General features: G+C 56.9%; 4 protein-coding genes across 4 annotated transcripts; 3 read left to right on the forward strand and 1 right to left on the reverse strand.

The window, feature by feature from the left end:
• Positions 1–1,923: 1,923 nt before the first annotated feature.
• LY79DRAFT_590347 (30S ribosomal protein S7) lies at positions 1,924–3,110 on the forward strand (the record flags this gene model as incomplete). The annotated part of the gene is made up of 3 exons (XM_060561136.1): positions 1,924–2,142; positions 2,213–2,575; positions 2,658–3,110. The coding sequence occupies 3 exons, from the start codon at positions 1,924–1,926 to the stop codon at positions 3,108–3,110; spliced, it is 1,035 nt and encodes a 344-aa protein (XP_060414120.1).
• Positions 3,111–5,938: 2,828 nt separating this feature from the next.
• On the forward strand, positions 5,939–8,185 carry LY79DRAFT_579864 (universal stress protein family; the record flags this gene model as incomplete). Its single annotated transcript, XM_060560056.1, has 3 exons — positions 5,939–7,040; positions 7,090–7,954; positions 8,014–8,185. 3 exons carry the CDS (start codon positions 5,939–5,941, stop codon positions 8,183–8,185), a joined length of 2,139 nt encoding a protein of 712 aa, XP_060414121.1.
• Positions 8,186–11,085: 2,900 nt separating this feature from the next.
• On the forward strand, positions 11,086–12,963 carry LY79DRAFT_590349 (uncharacterized protein; the record flags this gene model as incomplete). The annotated part of the gene is made up of 3 exons (XM_060561137.1): positions 11,086–11,611; positions 11,703–12,150; positions 12,204–12,963. The coding sequence occupies 3 exons, from the start codon at positions 11,086–11,088 to the stop codon at positions 12,961–12,963; spliced, it is 1,734 nt and encodes a 577-aa protein (XP_060414122.1).
• A 2,440-nt stretch (positions 12,964–15,403) lies between these two features.
• On the reverse strand, positions 15,404–17,766 carry LY79DRAFT_669844 (uncharacterized protein; the record flags this gene model as incomplete). The annotated part of the gene is made up of 2 exons (XM_060563706.1): positions 15,404–15,524; positions 15,581–17,766. The coding sequence occupies 2 exons, from the start codon at positions 17,764–17,766 to the stop codon at positions 15,404–15,406; spliced, it is 2,307 nt and encodes a 768-aa protein (XP_060414123.1).
• Positions 17,767–19,063: the final 1,297 nt, after the last annotated feature.

Here is a 19,063-nt window from a genome sequence, read left to right on the forward strand (position 1 = left end):
GGTCATGGGGGGGAGGGCTTTGTTTTGTGGTGTTTGCAACATCGCCTTGTTCGTAATTTGGTTCAAAAATCCGGTAAACTTTGTTTTTCCTGCTGTCTTCTCGAGGCCGCGTCACGAGGGAGAAGCAACGACGATGGCAAGGGATGAGCGGTGGGAAAGGTGTGTGGAAATAAAAAAATCAAATTGCTCGAGCTGGCCCCTTTGGCAATCTTTGCGACGAGGTAGAAGGAATGCTTCCTTTTTGTGTTGCTCCCTGAGCTCGTATCCACCTTCTACCAGTATTCGTACTCGATCCACGTGCAATTGATGTCTCTCCATGTTCACATGGCCAAACTGAATCCTTCGAAGGAGTTGAAGAGAGGGGGAGGAATGGGGAAGAAAAAGAAAGACATCAGTGGCTTCGCGGTGGTCAGCTTGCCCCAACAAAAAATTAGGTACGAAAGCCGGGAACAGAAGGGGTGTCGATTGGCATGGGCAGGGCGGACACTCTCCCGCTCGTCGGTCCCCCACGATCTCATCTTGTTCGGCGCTACTATTACCAATGCAGGAAAGAAAGCAATACGTACGGCGCCGGCGCGTAGTGGCCCTCCTCTCTCTAGGCTAAAACAAAACAGACGAGCTAGGGAGCCGGTCTAGCAACGGGACGGCGGAGACCCTACGCCAAAGTCAGATCTCCGAGGCTCTAATACACTGCCCAGCCCGCAGCTTGTAAACCTGAAGCTTAATCATATGGTGCACTAGGTTGCTTGCTGACAACAGAATGACGGCTGGAACCACAAACTGACCCGCAGGAGATAGGGAAACATGTCGCGACCGCGCAAGCGAATAGGCAGACTGTGGAAGTGGAAGTCGACGAGGGTGAAGAGAAGGGGGGAGGGGGAAAGAGCCGCTAAATGCCGTCTGCAGGACTCTGCACACAATCTGGAGCATGAGCGCAGGTTTGACCACGCAACCTTGCTGCATGCTGACCAAATAGGACAGTCGCATCACCGAGGGATCGTGATTGTTGCTTGCGCGTGTGCTGATGTGTGTGCGCTGTGCGCTGTGCGGGTTTGTGAAAAGGCAGCGTTGGACGACATGTGAGTGGGACGCGATTGAGCTTGGCCGTGACTTGACATTGGCGATTGGCACCGGCCGGGGGGAGGACTTTGGTCTTGCATCTTTCCCTGATGGCTAGCGATTGGTAATTGCAGGTGCCTTTATCACCAACCCACACACACAGAATACATGGAAGACGGGACATGGCGTAGACAAGCGGATGTCGTGCGCATCGGTCAAGGAATGTGAGAGGGGTTTTAAGACAGGTTGTCCCGCGGATTGGGTCGGATGTAATGCGAATAAGATGGGAAGGGGACGTTGGTTTCGGGGCTTCGCGCGAGGGACTTGGCTTGGGTCAAAAGGGGCCTATAGCCGCTCCGCAACAGAGTCTTGTGACTGGCTAGCTGGAGCAAGCAAGGCAAGGCGGGTAAGGCAAGCCAGGTTCACTGTAGAAAGGTGTGGTGGCATTGGTGAAGAAGGTCTGCATGTATTCGGTGAGCCAGGCGGATGTGGGAGGGTCGTGGTGGTGTGCTAAGCTTAGGTAAGGGAGTGGAGGTCGTCGGTGACGGCTCGGCCCCGACCGACCTCTGACCGGGGTGGGGCCTGGAAGGCATCTAGGTACCCGGGCGGATCGGCATACGGAGGCTGAGTTTATCCGCCGGGAGCTGGGAAAGCTCAACTTGCAGTTGTGTAGGTAAGCACAGAGCAATTGGGTGAGGCAGGAGGTGTGGAGCGGCCGGCAACAGCCGCCGCGCGACTCAATAATTTTCGTGGATTCGCTGCGATCCAACCCCGACGAGAAGGCCCTTCCAACAGCTCGACAACGCCTCGATACACTTCAATTCGCGGCCAAAGCCCTCGGATAGTATCGAATCCAGAGCAGACATGTCTCTGCGGCCGAGCTTGCGAACAGCCGGTCGGGCGCTCGCCCTGCGCTCCCGACCCCTGGCCACCATACGGGAGCCTCTCGCCTGGGCCGCGACGAGGAGAGGATATGCCGATGAACCCAGGGGCGAACGGAGCCAGCCTGCGATTCTGAAGCCATCCGAGAATGCTGCTTTCCCTCAGAGTCAAACTGCCCCCGAGTCTGCACGAGGACAACAGGTATGGAGCCACAGGAAGTTGTCACGACGGAGGAAAGAGAGAGAGAGTAGAGCTGACATAATGGACACAGTCAACAGCAGAAGAGGCCGCCGCAGCATTGGAGGAACTCGCCACCGCCGCAAAGAACCAGAGCGTCGGACTCGAGGGTGGCCTGACGGAGGCCCAGGAGCAGGCGCTCTACAATGAAGGCGCCATCCCCCCTACGCAGTCAAACGGTAACCCCCTACGCGACCTTGAAATCCTGGCCTCCGGCGGACTGCTCGCAAAAGACCAGGAGGTGGAGGTTACGACACCGCAGCGCCTGGGTCACAAGTTCCCCCTGCCAAAGCTCCCTCTGCCGCCACACAGCCACCTGAAGTCTCGGTACCATCCCGTGCTCGACCAGTTGACGAACTTGATGATGCGGGATGGCAAGAAGGCCCAGGCGCAAAGAGTGAGCCCATCCCCACGTCTGACTTTTTGTTTTGTTCCACGTGCGAACCAGAACGACGAATGCTGACGAGTGTGCTCCGCAGAATATGACCATGGTCCTCAACTTCCTCCGAACTTCACCTCCTCCGATCATCAACCCGCGATACCCGCTTCTCCCTGGTGCCCCGCCGCCGGCGCACCTGCCGTTGAACCCCGTGCTATACCTCACTCTGGCCGTCGACTCGGTGGCGCCGCTGGTCAAGATCCGCCGCATCCCAGGCGGAGCCGGTGGTGGTCGCGCGCTGGAGCTGCCGGCGCCGCTGGCCGTGCGCCAGAGGCGGCGGACGGCATTTCAGTGGATCATGGACGTGGTCAACAAGAAGCCTTCCAAGGGCAGTGGCCGGACGCAGTTCGCTCACCGGATGGCCGAGGAGATCATCGCCGTTGTTGAGGGCCGGTCAGGCGTCTGGGACAGGAGGCTGGCGCTGCACAAGCTCGGCACGGCGACGCGTGCCAACTTGAGCGTCAAGCCAGTCAGGGCGAACGGCAGGAAGTAGAGACAGTGGGAGACTGCTGTTGCGACAAGGAAGCAAAAAGTGTAAGCAAAGTCTGTATATTGTACTATATTCAACCCGACAATGCCAAGAGCTCGAGAGGAGCCCTTCTTGTTTAGACCGTCTTTTCACGAATGTCAGGGTTGGCGAGCGTGTGCTTATGGATCGCAAGCCCGAAGCCGTTGCTTTCCCCTGCGAGGCTAAAATTGGACACATTTGTTGCCAAAGAATAGAAGACGGACCTCGAATCTCGAGGAACGAGCAGTATCTCTCAATGATTTGACGTAGATGAGATTGGACATCTGACCCCCTGCATGTTGTTGAGGCTTCTTGACGGCATGTGCCGTCGCTACGTTGGCCCGTTATTTCAGACCCGGCATACTGGGTGAGGTCAAGCACTGCGGCTAGACCACCCAGTTCAGCCTCCGCCACCAACCGCTCCCGTGGGACGCTACTAAGCATGTACGTGGTGCGCAAATTCCACAGGGTCTTCATGTGATAAACTTCATGCAATCCTCAGCGGCGCCTGCGCGGGTTATGCGTGACAGGTTTCGGGTCTTCGCCTATCTGGCGCCGTCCACCATTCCGGCGGCGGCGGCGGTGGCGAGCCCGGGGCGATACTTCGCCAACAGCGCACGGCATGCGAGCTGCCGGCGTCTCGTCGCCAAGAGGCGGGCGCTCTTGGCGATGGACGCAGGCGTCATCACCGCACTGTGCGGCCGGCGCTGCAAGGTCCGCCACGACGGACTGTGAAAAGGCGAGAAGTTCCGGTTGCTACGTCTCGAGGGTTACACGACGGGACAAGGAGGGGAGAGAACATGGAGACGAGACGGAAGATGACGGAGGCGGCGGGCGGTGAGGATCGGGAAGGACAGGGCCCTGGGGAGGAAACCATCAAAGGAATCATATATCAGAAAAAAGCGAACCGAACCGAATGGGGCGGAGAGAAAAATCGCAAACGCACAAACCATAGTGGGGACGGGGCAGGGAATGTGCCACTGGCCTGACAGACAGTTTGCAATAGGATGGTTCGGCGATCACCGCTATACACAAACAAACCCACGTATGCAGCGCCATCGGATCATGGAATCGTCTCATGTTTCGTTCTTTTCCTAGTGGGCTCATGATGGTCATTTCCCTTCTGCTTTTCCTCGCCGTCTCTTGATTCCAGCCGAGGTACGGAGTACCTACCAGAACAAGGCAGCAAGCGGGCTCTGAAACCAAGTCCTTCATAGATAGGTATCTTGTAAGTGGTTCTTAGCCCGGTTTTTTTTTGTTGTTTTAAGCACAGAGACGGCCGGGGTCAGGTACGTACACAACCAGCGTGAGAGGCGAGTAATACCTACCTACCAAGCCAGTCCAATCGTTCATGGGAAGTGGCTGTCGTGTCGTCGTCCACTTTGGACGGTTTGCATATACCTAGGTACCCACATGATGCGTCCGTCCATCAGCAGACAGGAGTCAGAGTTGGGGTGCCGGTGCGTCCCATCATCCGATTGAGTTCCATCACGGGTCTTCGGAGGTCGCGGGTCTCTCGACAAGCAAACTCTCATCTACAAGAAGACAGTCCAAGGTTGGGATCGACGAGGTTGTACCTCACCGGGTTTCCAGAGTGGGCAGGTACCATCCGTACCAAGACAGGCGATGACGAAGCACTTGTCCGGACGGATACGATTTCTGGGGGAGGAGAGGGAAGGGCCCAAACGGGGCTGGGTCAGTCGCTAGGCTGGATTTGGAGAAGACGGGATTAAGGTATCTATGGACCTGTTCCATTGGCAGGTCGCAGAAAAGAGGGTGGGAAGTAGGTAAGCTGAAGATCTCTTTGGTCTTTTGACAGACTCCAAGTCCCTGCTTCTTTGCCTCTTCTTGTACTGTATAATTAGGACAGGTTGTTTCTGAGTGACAAAGACAGACAGACAGACAGACAGACAGACAGACAGACAGACAGACAGACAGACCTAAAGATTGTCGACGCTAAACACGGAGCATCTACCCCGCTCTCCCCGATCCCCTTCCCGTCCCTCCTCCTCCTTTCGTTCTCCTCCTCTCGCCCTCGTCCTCCTCCCATCGTACAACAGCCAGCTTGCGTCCCAAATACGGATTCTCCACTAGGTAGCACTCTGCCACTGCCACACACACCACGCCACCGACCAACTGGGGAAAACCTACCTAACAAGACGGGGGGCACACATTGGGCTGGAACTTGGACCAGGATACCTTCCCTTCTTACTCCATCCACCAACACCGCTGCTACCAATCGTATGTGCGCGCACTACCTTCGTCCAACTCCTTGTTGTTTCTTCCCCATACCGCACCGCACCTTTTTTTTCGCTTCCTGTGTCTTTCCAACCTACCTACCACTCCCTCCTTGCTACCACTTACTATTCCTGCTCACGCGCCTTCAACCGGTCTTGGCAAACTCGACTCGTGCTGTGCTTCACAAGCTAATTTAGGCCTCCACACCCAGCGCAGCTTCCGCACTTCTCATCTGGCCCCTCCCCCCCGGAGCCATGATCTAGGAAACCTACACCGACCTCTTTCTCTCTTTCTCCTCCACGATGCTGTTTCTGCCGAACGACTTGCACCGCCAACGCCAACACCGCAAAATCATCCCCCGCTAGATTTACCACAGCCACCAAAGAATCTCAGCCTTTCCCCCAATCATACTCCTCGTATTACATTTCAAGCATACGATACATTGATAGGTACCATCATCGTCATCGCGCCGACCACCTGCTTCCGCTCTTCCATCGCACACGCGACTCCCGCCCATTGCCGACCGAGGCACCCTCCTCGCCAAGAGCGCAGACCAACCCGAGCTACCCTTCAGCATGTCGCATCAACCTATGAGCATGGAGGCCATGCTGGACGAGGAGAGAAGGGACGTTTTGGCCCTTCTCGAGGGTACCACCAGCAGATCATCCGCCTGGAATCCAGCCTCCCCCATCTCCGTACGCTCTTCCTCGCCTTACACCTCACCCCGTTCTCCCGTGAGAAGCATGTTGGATGTCGGCGACGATACGGGGAGAATGAGCCCGGCCAGGACGCATGCCGTGCCCGTGCGCAGCATGCTGGATGTTGGCGGCCCTCCACCTCCCGTGAGAAGCATGCTTGATGTTGATACATCGGCCCCCAAGCAAGCTGCCAGCGCTGGCCCCAGCTCCCCCGTCGAATCCCGCGCCCCTCACCCACGAACCTTCTCCGACTCCCACTCCCAGAAGCCTAGCTTCGGCCCGCGCGCCCTCCCAAACCGCCTGGACCCCACTGCCGACTATCAGTTCTCCGATATTTCTACCAACAACATCGGCCAGGCTATGCCGAAACGCAACACCCAAGGCGGCAAGGGACCCGGCGTTAAGAAGTCGAGTGGCGTCATGGCTGATGTTATCCGCGGCAACGAAATCCCCGGCATCATACTTCCCGGCGAGAGGGCACGCCATGGCTCCATTGCTAGCAATCCCTCCATCAACCTCGGCGGTAGGAGTTCAAGCCGAGGACAAGGCAGCAAATCCAAGTCCCCCCATGGCCGGCTGAACATGCGCTCCCACTCGCCAAACATTGGCGGTCGCTTACAGCAGATCCCCGGCACGGCTGTTCTCGACGACGGCCGTGTAGTGGACATCACAACGGCCTACCGCAAATTATCTGATGCGAACCTCGCCTTCTCGGGTGGCGGTCTTTCGGGCTTGGCTGGGCGCAAGAAGACGAGCGCAGATGAAAGCGGCGTTGGCCGCTTGACGAAAGACTACCTCAGTCCTGACGGGGAAGAGCTCGAGGACAGCAGCGACGACGATGCGCGCAGCTCTTCGGACGAGGAGAACCAGAGAGGACGTAAGATGTCGCCTCGGCCTTCAGAGAGTGGAGCAAAGCAATCCGAGACAAGCAGAGGTAACGGTAAGACACTGAGTCTGCTTGCCGCCGCCGAGGAAGAGCGTGAGTCAACCCTCTTGGAAAGTCGAATGACGTACTGACCAATTTCCAGGCATTGCAGTCACTTCCAAGCAACCGCAGTATACGTACAAGTCATTGTTGGATGAACCGTCTATTACACTAACCAAACCCGCCGGCGATAAGACCAAGCACAAGGCTGGCGTGCGCCCTACCACGGCGTTCGACAACGAGCCTGGTTCGGGAATGGCTTCTGCTGTGAACTCGGATGACGAGGAGGAGCTGAACGACATCAAGCGCGCCCAGAGACTGGCATTCTCTCGGACAGAGATCCTTAATAATCCAGAGTTTTCCCGCACTCTCCTCATCACAATGCGTGGCGAGTTCCATCAGATCCAGAAAGCAGCCGAGGAGGAGCATCACAGGCTGAGAAAGTACCTGGTGGCCACGGACTTGAGCGAGGAGTCGACACATGCACTGGAATGGACCATTGGCACAGTCCTGCGAGATGGCGACACTCTTATTTGCATCTACTGCGTGGACGAAGAGGCAGGCATCTACTCGACTGAGGGTGTCATGGTTCCTGATGAGCGCGCGGCCCACCAGGAACAAGCCGCGGCCATCAATGCCATGTCGAGCAACAAGGCGGCACCGCCAGGCATGACGAATGGTCCGTCATACCCTCATCTCCTGCGAGCCTCAGGTCTGAACTCGAGCGATTCGTCGTCACCAGCGCCGTCGAGTAGGGAGCGTGGTCGAGCTGAGGAAGAGCGCCGCCGTGCTGTGTATGACATCCAGGAGCGGGTAGAGCGCTTGCTGCGACGAACGCGTCTGCAGGTGCGGGTTATTGTAGAGGTCATACATTGCAAGAACCCGAAGCACCTGATCACGGAGGTGATTGACCATGTCAGTCCGACATTGGTGATTCTGGGCAGCCGTGGCCGCAGTGCTCTCAAAGGGTGAGTGCCAGGCATTCTCCTTGGCGTTGTGTAATGGTTTCGCTAACGGCTTTCTGCAGTGTCATTCTCGGGTCCTTCTCGAACTACCTCGTCACCAAGAGTTCGGTACCCGTCATGGTGGCCCGGAAGCGGCTCCGTAACAAGAGCAAGTACAAGAGAGGTGTCATAAAGCAGATCAACGACTTGAACAACCCCGGAGCTAGGAGTCTCGCCAACGCGAAGATCGACTAGAAGGACCCTGCGCCGAGTCGTAGGCTGCCAGGGCTGCGGGACCGTGACAACACGAGAAGAGCATCGTTGGTCGAGGAGTCTGAGCCAAGACAGACGGAGCAGGGGGAACGGAGAAGGAGCATGTAAGCAACAGCAGGCAGGACAGTATGTTTTTCAAAGCGTCTTTCGAATCAAGCGGAAGTGCCCCGGGGCAGATGCCTCGATATGTTGCAGGGCGGTCTATGGAAGTTCTATTTGTTTGAGGGTGGGATCCCGACGAGTAAGCGTGGTGGTTCAGCATCGATAGATGCCACGCACACGACGTTTCTGGTTTTCTTGTAGGACTTTGACGGATTACGATATTACAAAAGCGGCACAGCAGAAAATTTACAGCAACAGGGTGTTTAACATGTTTGTCTCATTCTCCCAAGCCTGTTGTTTTGATGGTTGAAGCAAGTGAGGCATGAATCAGAGGTGACGATGCCGGTGAGCTTCGGCGATGGCAAATACGGAACGAACGGCCAGTTGACGCACCTGGGCAAGCACTGATGGCTTGCATAACTGATAGCTGCAAGAAAGCAAGAAGAGAGGGATCGGATTCGCTCGCCAGTCAAGGGCAGGCAAGCAGATGCTTGCCATGGTCATGATCGAGTCACTCGTGGAGCTGTGGACGGGTTCGTCGCCCGCAGGGGGTCCCGTCGGTGACGGCGGTAGAGTTGATTTGGCGGCAAGGGACCCAGTCAGTGGAGCTATTGGTGCGGGGTGATAAGATAATGAATGTGGCTGATTGGGGCCAGCTCAGTCGCCATTTTCTGGGTCGCCCTTTGAGAGGGGGATCACTGCGAATCTGGCGAACCAGACGAAGAGGAGCAAGTCAAGGGGGGGTATGAAGTTCAAGTGCTCATCTAGGTTGGGAGGATGGGCTTCGCGGTTGCTTTTGCAAGAGTCGAGTGTTTGAGATTTTGTGCTAATGGACATGGGACAATATTGCCAGCAGCAGCGAGGTGCAGGGTAGGGAGGGCGTGAGTTGTGTGTGTCCTGTGTTCCCGTGTTTCTGTGTCTTTTTCCCCCCCAAGTAAACCACTTATACCCCAAACTATCACCGGTGCGCATCGTCATTGATGGCGGCGCGCGAGCTCACTTCACGGTTGGTCGATGCGGTTGTTGTTTGTTTACGTTGAAAAAGGGCGGGCAAGAAGCTGAGAGGAGTAGAAGCTGACCCCGCCTTCCCTTCTTGTCCTGCCATCTGTTCCCGTGACCGTGCTGCAACCACTCAAAAGCCGGGGAAGCAGACACGCCTGTTTCCTAAAACACGAAAGACGTGGGAGCTTTCTCGCGCACTGACCTGATGCAAGGGAAGGGGGGGGGGATGTGTTTGGTTGAATGGCGGGCAGGATCGGGCTGAGACGGGGGGACAGGCACCAGTGGCGTCGAGACGTGTTCCCTGTTGCTCATCAATCCAAGCGTGTCCCATTAGAATGACGATGAGCAAGATAGTGCATTGTGAAGGAAACAAGAGCGAGAGGGAGAGGGGAGAGAAGGAGAGGGGAGAGAAGGAGAGGAGGGACAAGGAGATGGAGTCGAGGAACAAGGGGGAGGTCGTCTCTTGGTGGAGGTACGTACTCGTTCGACCTGCATTGCTGGTGCGTTGCGTCCGCAGCCCTGAGCCTGAGTTTCCACAGTCGTTCGGCATGTATGCCCCACTCCATCCTCTTTCAGCCAATCCAGGATCGCCCTTCTTGATCGAAGCGGGTCATGATTGGCCGATGACCTCGAACCTGGCAAGTGGGTATGGGAGCTGCTCCCAACCTCTCGATTTCGGCTCGCTCGCATGGGTCGAAGGGCAGAGAGAGCAAGAGGATGGGGATGGGGATCCAGCGAGTGCTGCATTAGAAAAGACGGCAGGAAGGTTGCTGTCCCCCCCCCCCCTTCTCCTCCCCAAGGCAATTAATTGGGTTGCTGCCCGTCTGTCGCATCTTCCTCCCGCTTTTTACTGCCCCTCCCACGTTTTCCTGCGGCCACTCACTCTCCATCAGCGACATTTGCCTTGTCTCCTACCCACTCCTCCCGTCTTGTGGTAGAGGAAGACGAGCGAAAGAGCGATCTGATCCCATCAGGGCCGCGCCGGTTTGTCACTTTACCATACTATACCTACCTACCTTACCTTACTACTAGATCCATACTCAAATTCAACCTTTCTTCATACTACCTATCCCACTCGCCCTTATCGCGCGCGCGCAATTCGTTCCCCATCACATCCTGCCACCCCAGGTTCACATCGGGTCAGAACTTATACACTGTCTCCCTGATCCGTCACCTCTAGTCCCCTTCACTTCATATCTTACCCCCCCCCCCCCCCCCCCCCCCCCCACATCCTGCGTGCGCTGCACAACTATATACTACCTCACGTGAACCAACAAGGTACCTCAATACCTTACATACCCCCCATAGCCGCCAGCCTGCAGAAGAAAGTCTGTCTCTGTCGCAATACCGAGACGACCGCGGTCAAGGGGTGCGCACCCGGACGAACCTTTGACCACTACTCATGTTTTCCATGCCGTCCTTGGTCACCGTTAACAACAACGTTTCCCTGCTGAGCATCACCATCGCTCCAAGCACATACGTCGCAACTCTAACCCTATCCTTCGTCTTCGTCTACCTGTACATCGTCCAGGTCTCGTGGAAGCCGACCCTGGTCCCCAATATCAGCTACTTCAAGCGCACAAGTCGCAACACCAAAACCACCTCCGCCGAGGCCGCAGTCGAGCCGTCTCTTCTGCCCCCGCCACCCACTTACAAGACTCTGCCCGCACAACCTATCGAGGCCAGCGGCGCCCTCGTCCGTCGCAGCAACCGCCACTCCTCCCAACACCACCACATCCAGCACTATGATGATGGCTACGAAGCCGCCGCCGCCGCCAATGACGTTCGATCCGCTCGATCATTTAGACGCCTCTTTGGGCGACTTCGAGCCGACGACCCCGCCCCCGAACAAGAGGTCCACCACCGGGAACTTGTTCGGCTACCCGTCGCACCACTCGGGGTTCCGGTCAGAAGACAACGAGAGCGACCTGGGCCCGGACCCAGAAAACTCAGTCTCCGCCGGTGGTTACAGTCCTCCGGCCTGGCGCCGCCTCGGAAACGGGAGCCGCGACAGCGGCTTTTGGCGCAGGAGTGATGACCTCCTTGGCGCATTCCCTCCGCCGTCCCGCCGCGCCTTTGGCACCAAATCGCGTGAGTCGAGCCCCGAGTATGACAGCGACGGCGACGAGCACGAGGCGGTGCTGCGCAGGGCCATGCGCACGAGGTTGCCGACGGGGAGCAAGAGCCCCGCCAAGGGACGGTCGCCTAGCCCTGAGCCCAAGATGGAGAATACAACGATCAAGCTAGAGGATATCCCATGGAAAGAGGCGAGTCCGTCGGAGGGCACGTTGAATCAAGACAACTGTATGCCCGCCCCCCTTTACCTTGAGCGAGATCCCTCTCTTTGCTCATGTGTGACTGTCGTCAGAAGATATGAGACTGATATCGTCCATAGACATCAGATTCGCATTGCGCGCAGAAGTACAGCAGCGCACAGAACCAATCGAAGCACTCGTCCACTTCTTCCGCTCCAAGTGGCGCTTCCTAACTCACTCGTGGTCATCCACGATCCTGTCCATCATCGTCGCCGTGCTCGCCGTCACTGCGACGCGCAACCTATTCCAGCCCGCCGCGCAACAGCCAGTCCCTGATCTGGTCAAGGTCGCCGGGATCGCGCGCTCGTTCGAGCCGCTCATCTACTTTTCTGAAAACGGCGCATCGCAGGTCGGCGATCTACAGGCCACGGGTGTCGCTGTTTGGGATCTCGGCGAGAGTGTGCGCTCCAGCAACATGACGTCTGCGCCCATCATTGTTAAGGAGCTCGATGATCTAAGTGACAGCCTCAAGACACTGGCTGTTGAGCTGACAAAGTTCTTTGCAAACGTCGACGGTGATATTGACGGGTAAGCTGGAGTCGTTCGCTCATGAACCTTCTCATTCTGACACTTTCCCCCAGCATTCTCATCGTCATGGACTGGGCGCGCAGAGAGCTCTCTCAAGTTCAGCACCTTCCGTCGTCTCCCTTCACTGCCGCCTTTGACAACATTCATAACCTCCTCTCTCTAGCCGGCGTCCTCGAGGACGGCTTCGGCACCCCGACTCGCCTTGGCTCCCTCTCGCGGTACATCTTTGGCATGTCTAACCCGCAACGCACCCGCCTCACCCTCCAGCGCACGTTCAACGAGTTCCTCACTGTGCTCGAGGACGCCATCAACTCGGAACTTCAGCACTCTCTTGCCTTGTTCGCCCTCTTCGAGGCGATCGACCATCAGTTCCTGAACCTTGCCCGCACCGTCGTTCGCGAGGCCTCGGCGCAAGACGACATGCATGCCGACCTACTGTCGTCGCTCTGGACGCGCATTCTGGGCGCCAACGCCGCCGAGGTGGCCAAGTACGACCGGAACCGTCAGCTGTTGCAGAATGTAAGGGAGAAGACGGTGCGGAACAAAAGCATTCTGGTCGAGCACAATGGCAAACTCATGGCGCTCAAGGCCAACCTCGAGAACCTGCGGCGCAAGCTCGTCAGCCCACTGGTCAGGTCCGTCAACTCGAGCACCTTGACTCTCGAGGACCAGATTCGTGGGCTCGAAGACGTCGGCGGGTATCTCGAGGGCGTGCGTACGCGGCAGAAGGGCAAGCTGATGGAGATGCTGTACGGGAATGTGGGGAACAACCGCCGCCTCATTGAGGAGCGGTCGTACGACCGTACGTCTTGAGGATGCCAAGGGTTGGGCACTGTCTCAACGTTTGTGCCTTGTGTGGTTGCATCTCCTTGCTGTTTCTTGCCCTTGTATACTGCCATGGCGTACTTGGAACCTAGAGAAAAACATCCGCGGCGTTTCTGCTGAACTAGATAGACATTTGGCTAAAGCACTGAAAGAGACAACAATGTCTCGCGCGCATTTTCATCGGAGTTGGGGGACGAGGTCATGGAGAACCCTCATGTATTGGATGAAAACAGAGGCCACTGTATGTGGGACAACTAGCAGATGCCGGCGTACGCAGCTGATGGACTGGAGGTCCGTATCGCTTCCAGGGGTGCTACCCTCTTTCGGTGGCTCTTGAGAAGAGAAAGAGGGCACTTGTGTTTGTTTCTTTTTTGTTTTTTCCCAAGCTGGCCGGTTTAGGTGTTTGGAATATGGCGTTTCACTTTTTGTTTTTTTGTCTGCACTGGAAACTCTTGTCGGGAAAGGCTTTTTGTATCTAGGGGGAGGGAAGTGCAACTGCGGAATATGAATCTCGTTCAAACCAACATTTTGCCTTGGGGGCAAAACGGGTCCCGTGATGATTGTGATGTGGCCATATTACCATTCTTCCTACCAAGCCAGCATGTGGTATACGACGCCGCTTTTGCGCCCACCACACAACCGGCCACCAGACTTTTGTCAGCTTCGGCGGCGGACTCGGTCCTTGGTCGTGAGACGAGAGGGAACAGAGCGGCCAACTTGACGTGATTCGCACTATTCTTTCGCTTTGATGTATAAACGAGACCGACCTGTAGGGGCCACGTCGGGAATTGAACCGGCCAGAGCCGATAGGCATCGAGGGCATTGGCGGCGTTGGAAAGTGACGCAATTGGATCGAAGAGCCGCGGCGGCCAACCAGGACGGGATGGCTGTAAAAGAAGGGGGGGGGGGGGGGTCAGTGCCCGGAGAAGATATATATGCTGCTCTATCTCTGGCACCCGGCACCGTCTCCGGCCTGTTCAGGACGTGATACCCAGAAGGAGAGATAGACGATGAGGGAGGGAGGAAAGAGATGTGTCGACGCTCCATGTCGCCGAGCTTTCGGCCGACGGCGGCCAGCAAAGGTATAGTAGCCGTGTTGCTAGCGATTCAAGAGTACGCAAGCGCTGTTCGCCGGTATGCTACATTTGTTAGCTACGCTCTCAAGCTGAAAGTAAGGTAGTCCACTTACATGATAGGATAAAAGGAACTGCTTCGTCATCCAACTCAGCCAGTACGACCATACCGGCCGGGGGTACTAATCCAGCCGCAAGATGGTGAGCTATCCAAAGGTGGTGGGCATATGAGTATGGCGGCCTCCTTGCCAGAGACCACATTGTTGACCTCACTCCACCTGCCCGCCTTGCCTGGAGGGGGGGGCGAGTAAGGGAGGAGAGACCGCTGCGACAGCCTCGGGGGATGGAACGCGGACTGTCACGGCCCGTCTACCGATCCTCGAAGGCTCGCGGAGGCAAAAGTCGCGATATGCAAACGTGCCGCCGCCGAGACATTCCTTCGATCGTCTTTTCTCGGCCCCCAAGAAAACTCATAAGTATGTCTCGAACATGCTACGGGCCTGGTTGGATACGATGGCGCTTGTTGAAACGTTCTCGAGAGAAGGAAGAAATCAAAAAGCCCAGCATTAGTACCCTGTCCCTTGGGTCTTTCTTAGCCTCATGGTCAGTCGTGAGAATGAGCGTGAGAATGAGGCGATAGTCAGGCTACGACTATCTGGTCGCGCGTTAACCAAGCAAACCCGGACGGATTTGACGAGCGGCAGAGACGGGTGTCAAACTGAGGCATTTCGATCGGAGAAAAGGGGGCGGATCACGCATCACAACAGGAGGACCCAGACGTTATTTATGAACTTTCCATTAGGAGATAGTTTCCCATCTACTCTCCCTCATAACCACCATCTGCCAGTTTGCCTGAAGAAACGAGTACCGTTCTGTGTGGGGGTATTGGTGCTATCGCAGGCGAGCGAAGCCAGGCAAGTCGCGCGACTCAAACATTCAACCGTAAAACGCCTTCCCGGAGAACCATACTGCGGGGCAGCAAACGACGCATCCCAACGAGCCATCCCGGCAGAAAGAGAACAGGGCCGCCCGCGGGGAATCCGCCACTCTCCCTGCCCACGAGGCAGTGAAGAAGTCTATCCATACATGCAGGCCTTTGGGACTTTTCAAGACAGATCCTGCAATGATCTGCCAACTTGACAAAGCATGTCGTGGAGATCCCTTTGGCGTTTAAAAATGCAGTCGATTATGCCGCCTCATTTCAAATAACTTTTCCCAATCCGTGCTGAGCAAAATGACCTCATGAGCGTCGTCGTCGTATGCTCACTGGTCGTCGAAAAGATGCCCGATAACTAGGGGTATGATGACATAAGGAAATCATGCTCATGACGTTGCGTGACAGTCGAAGAGATGGCTTAAGCCTTGGTCTCCTCGGCCTTCTTCTCGCCCTCCTCGCCGCCTTGAGCCTTGATGTACTCCTCGTAGACGCCGAGGGCCTCATCGACCTTGGCCTTGAGAGCGGACTCGTCCTCGATGCTGTGAATCATTAGCGAGAGTTTGGCGGGCCTTGGGGGGAGAGAGTGATAACTTACAGGTTAACAAGCTCAGCGTTGTCCATCTCGAGGAGCATACCGGTGATCTTGCCAGCAAGCTCGGGCTGAATGGCCTGGATCTTGGGGAAGATGACTTCACCGAGGATCTGCTTCTGCTGGCCGGGGTTGCTACCGGCGGCAGCGAGCTGCTGCTGGATGAGGCTGCCGCTGTTGAGGTCCTGGGCGGGAGCTCCACGTCCACCCTGAGGGAAGGGGGCGTTGCGGGGAGCGTTGGGGTTGGCACCGCGACCGGCGCCGGGCTGGTTGCCACCCTGGCGGGCGTTGGGGGGGAAGCCGGGCATACCGGGGCCGGGCATGGGCATGCCCTGGGGAACGGGGCCACGACCGCCCTGAGGACCGCCACGGCCGCCACCCATGGTGGCCTGCTGAACCTGCTGGATGGCAGCGAGGAACTGGGGGTTGCCGGGCTGAGGGTAGGGAGCGCCGGGAGGGAACTGGCCAGGGATGCCGTAGACGGGGGGCATCTGCTGGGGAAGGCCACCACGTCCGCCCTGCTGAGGGTAACCGCCGGGGAACTGACCGGGGCGGCCGCCCTGAACGGCAGGCATGGCCATACCGGGCTGGGGGAAGGCCATACCGCGACCACCCTGGGGGAAGACAGGCTGCTGGCCAGCGGCGTAGAAGACAGGGGGCTGCATGTACTGCTGGGGCATACCGGCGGCGGCGGCGGCCTGCTGCATGCGGAGCTGGTTGCGAGCCTGGATGCTAGCCTCAAGCTGGCTCTTGCGAACATCCTTCCGCTGGGCAAGGGCGACGTAGAGGGGCTTGCCGTTGACCATGCGCTGGTTCATCTCGGCGACAGCCTTGGTGGCATCGTCGGGGTTGCTGAAGCAGACGAAGCCGAAGCCCTTGCTCTTACCATGGGGCTTCTTGTCCGATTTCTTGTCGGCCTTCTTGTCGGCATCCTCCTTGTCCTCGGACTTGGCCTCCTCGGTCTTCTCCTCACCCTCCTCCTTCTTGGGCTCGTTCTCCTTGTCCTCGGAGGAACCCTCGTCCTCGTTACCGGATTCGGTGGCGTTGTCACGCATGACCTTGGCGGAGGTGATGGGGCCGAAATCGGCGAAAAGCTGGCGGAGCTTCTCATCGTCAACCTCGTCGTCAAGGTTCTTGATGTACAGGTTGACACCCTGGTACTTGCTGGCCTTCTCCATGCGAGCAGCTTCGTAAGACTTGCGCAATTCCTCCTCGCGCTCGTGCTTCTTCTGGGCTCGGCCAACGTACAAGTCTTGTCCGCGGAAGTCCTTGCCGTTGAGGTCATCAACAGCCTTGGCGGCAGCCTCGTGGGTGGTGAAGTTGACGAAGCCGAAGCCGCGGCTCTTGCCCTCCTGATCGCGAGCGAGGGAGGAAGAGGTGACATCACCAAAGGCGGTGAAGAGGTCGCGGAACTCGTCGTCGGTAACCTCGTTGGCGATGTTCTTGACGTAGATGTTGGTGAAGTTGGCCTTCATCTCCTCGAACTTGCTCTGGCGGTCCTTCTTGGGGATGTGGTGACCGACGTAGACCTTCTTCTCGTTGAGAAGCATGCCGTTAACGTGCTTGATAGCCTGGGAAGCAGCCTCATCAGTCTCGTAGTGAACGAATCCGTAACCCTTGGAGTTGCCGTGCTCGTCCTGGGCGACCTTGCAGCTCAGGATGTTGCCGAAAGCAGCGAAAGTGTCGTGCAGAGCCTTGTTGTCGATCGCGACGTCGAGGTTCTTGATGAAGACGTTGCCCTGGCCGGTCTTGCGCAGAGCGGGGTCACGCTGGGACCACATGATGCGGCAGGGGCGACCCTTAATGAGAGTGTAGTTGAGCTCCTCGAGAGCCTTCTCACCATCGGAGGTGGTGTTGTAGTTCACGTACGCATAGCCGAGAGAGCGGCGGGTAACCGCATCACGGCAGACGCGAATGGAAGCGACGGAGCCAATCTGGGAGAAGAGCTCAAACAGCATGGCCTCGGTGACGGAGGGGTCGAGCTCGCCGACGTAGAGGGACGCAGAGGCCTGGGGGTGGGGGGCAGCGGAGCTGGGGGTAGGGCCAGCGGCGTCGGCATTGTCGCCCTGGGCGCCAGAATCAACGTTGGTGTTGATGGCGGGGGCGTTCTTGTCAGCGCCGTTGAGCGAGGCGTTGCTCAGGTCGCTGGCGAGCTGGTCGACAGCGCCGTTGTTGGCAGCAGTGGTGGCCATTGTATCGGTGTTGGATATGACACGGGGAAAGGATACTGCGACCACGAGCACTCGTTAGGACCGGATGACTGACTGATTGTGGAAATGGGATTGAGAGTGCGCCAAGGCGGGGTAAGGACATCGCGAGCTGCACAAATTGTACCAAGGCCGACTGAGAGGGGGAGGGGAAGGCAAGTGAAAAACCACATACCAAGTCAAGAAATCTGACGATCGGTCGTTGGACGGGACCGGTCGGTGTGGAGGAAGAGGGGGGGGGTAAGGGTACGGAGGACGAGGCGAAGACGAGGCTTTCTTGTCGAAGGAGGTTATGGCGATGTGTGACGTTTGACCGACACACACGGAGGGGGCACTTGATGCAAGATTGACGGGCAGGTGCTGAGGTAAAAGCAAGAAAAGAGGTTCGGTGAACGAGTCCTCTGTAGTATGTTTCTTGCGATTGAGGAGGGGGAGGAGATTCCAATATGGAAGTGGGAAATTTTTGATGGGGGATTTTCAATTTTTTTTTTGGAAGTTTTTTTTCTGATGGAAAAAAGTGAGCGAGACAGAGAACAAGTACGAAAGACGTACTCCTTGTCAGACCCTCTTTAGATGTGAAGGGGGTTGTTGATAGGGTTTGTGTGGATGGTAGGTGAGAAAAGAAGAGAAGAGGAGGAGGGAAAGAGAATTTCAATCAATGTGGCTTTCGGAGATGATTTTTTTTTTTTTACTGGATCTGCCACCTGCAGTGGAGGGTGAATGGAATGGTGCGGTGCTGCGTGCCTTCCCACCAACGGATTTTTGACTGGCTTCTCTTCTTGTCACTGTTACGGATACTGTTCTACGTGTGTGTATCCCCCCCCTTCCCGCCTTCCAGATTTTGTCATTTTGTCGAGGGGCAGCCGGCAGGAGCAGGGCATGTGCCAGAAGAGTGGATACGCTAGAACCAGGTCACCGTCATGCGAACACTATCAGTTCTTGCAGCGAGACACCATAGATAACAGATATCGTTCAGCATCCCACGGCTTTACCGATACGAGACGTTGAGGTACCTGGTGGGGACGCCATCGTTAGGAATGAAAATTGTGATTCCATGCGACCGTAACGGTTGTCAAGAGTGAACCCTGCCTGCCTGCTACCGACTGCAAAAGAAAATACAAACAATCATGAGGAGAAACAGCCGGTCCCCAGCGGGACGAGCATTTCCCGTAAACACATAAACACGCACAACGACGTCAGTCTACTTGATTGGTGACATTGATGACATTGCTCATTTCCATACAAGCAAGGGGGACAGGATTCGAGGCATGGCTGCTGCAAT

This window comes from Colletotrichum navitas (assembly GCF_030913465.1).
Source record: "Colletotrichum navitas strain CBS 125086 chromosome Unknown LY79scaffold_30, whole genome shotgun sequence".
Taxonomy (NCBI): domain Eukaryota; kingdom Fungi; phylum Ascomycota; class Sordariomycetes; order Glomerellales; family Glomerellaceae; genus Colletotrichum; species Colletotrichum navitas.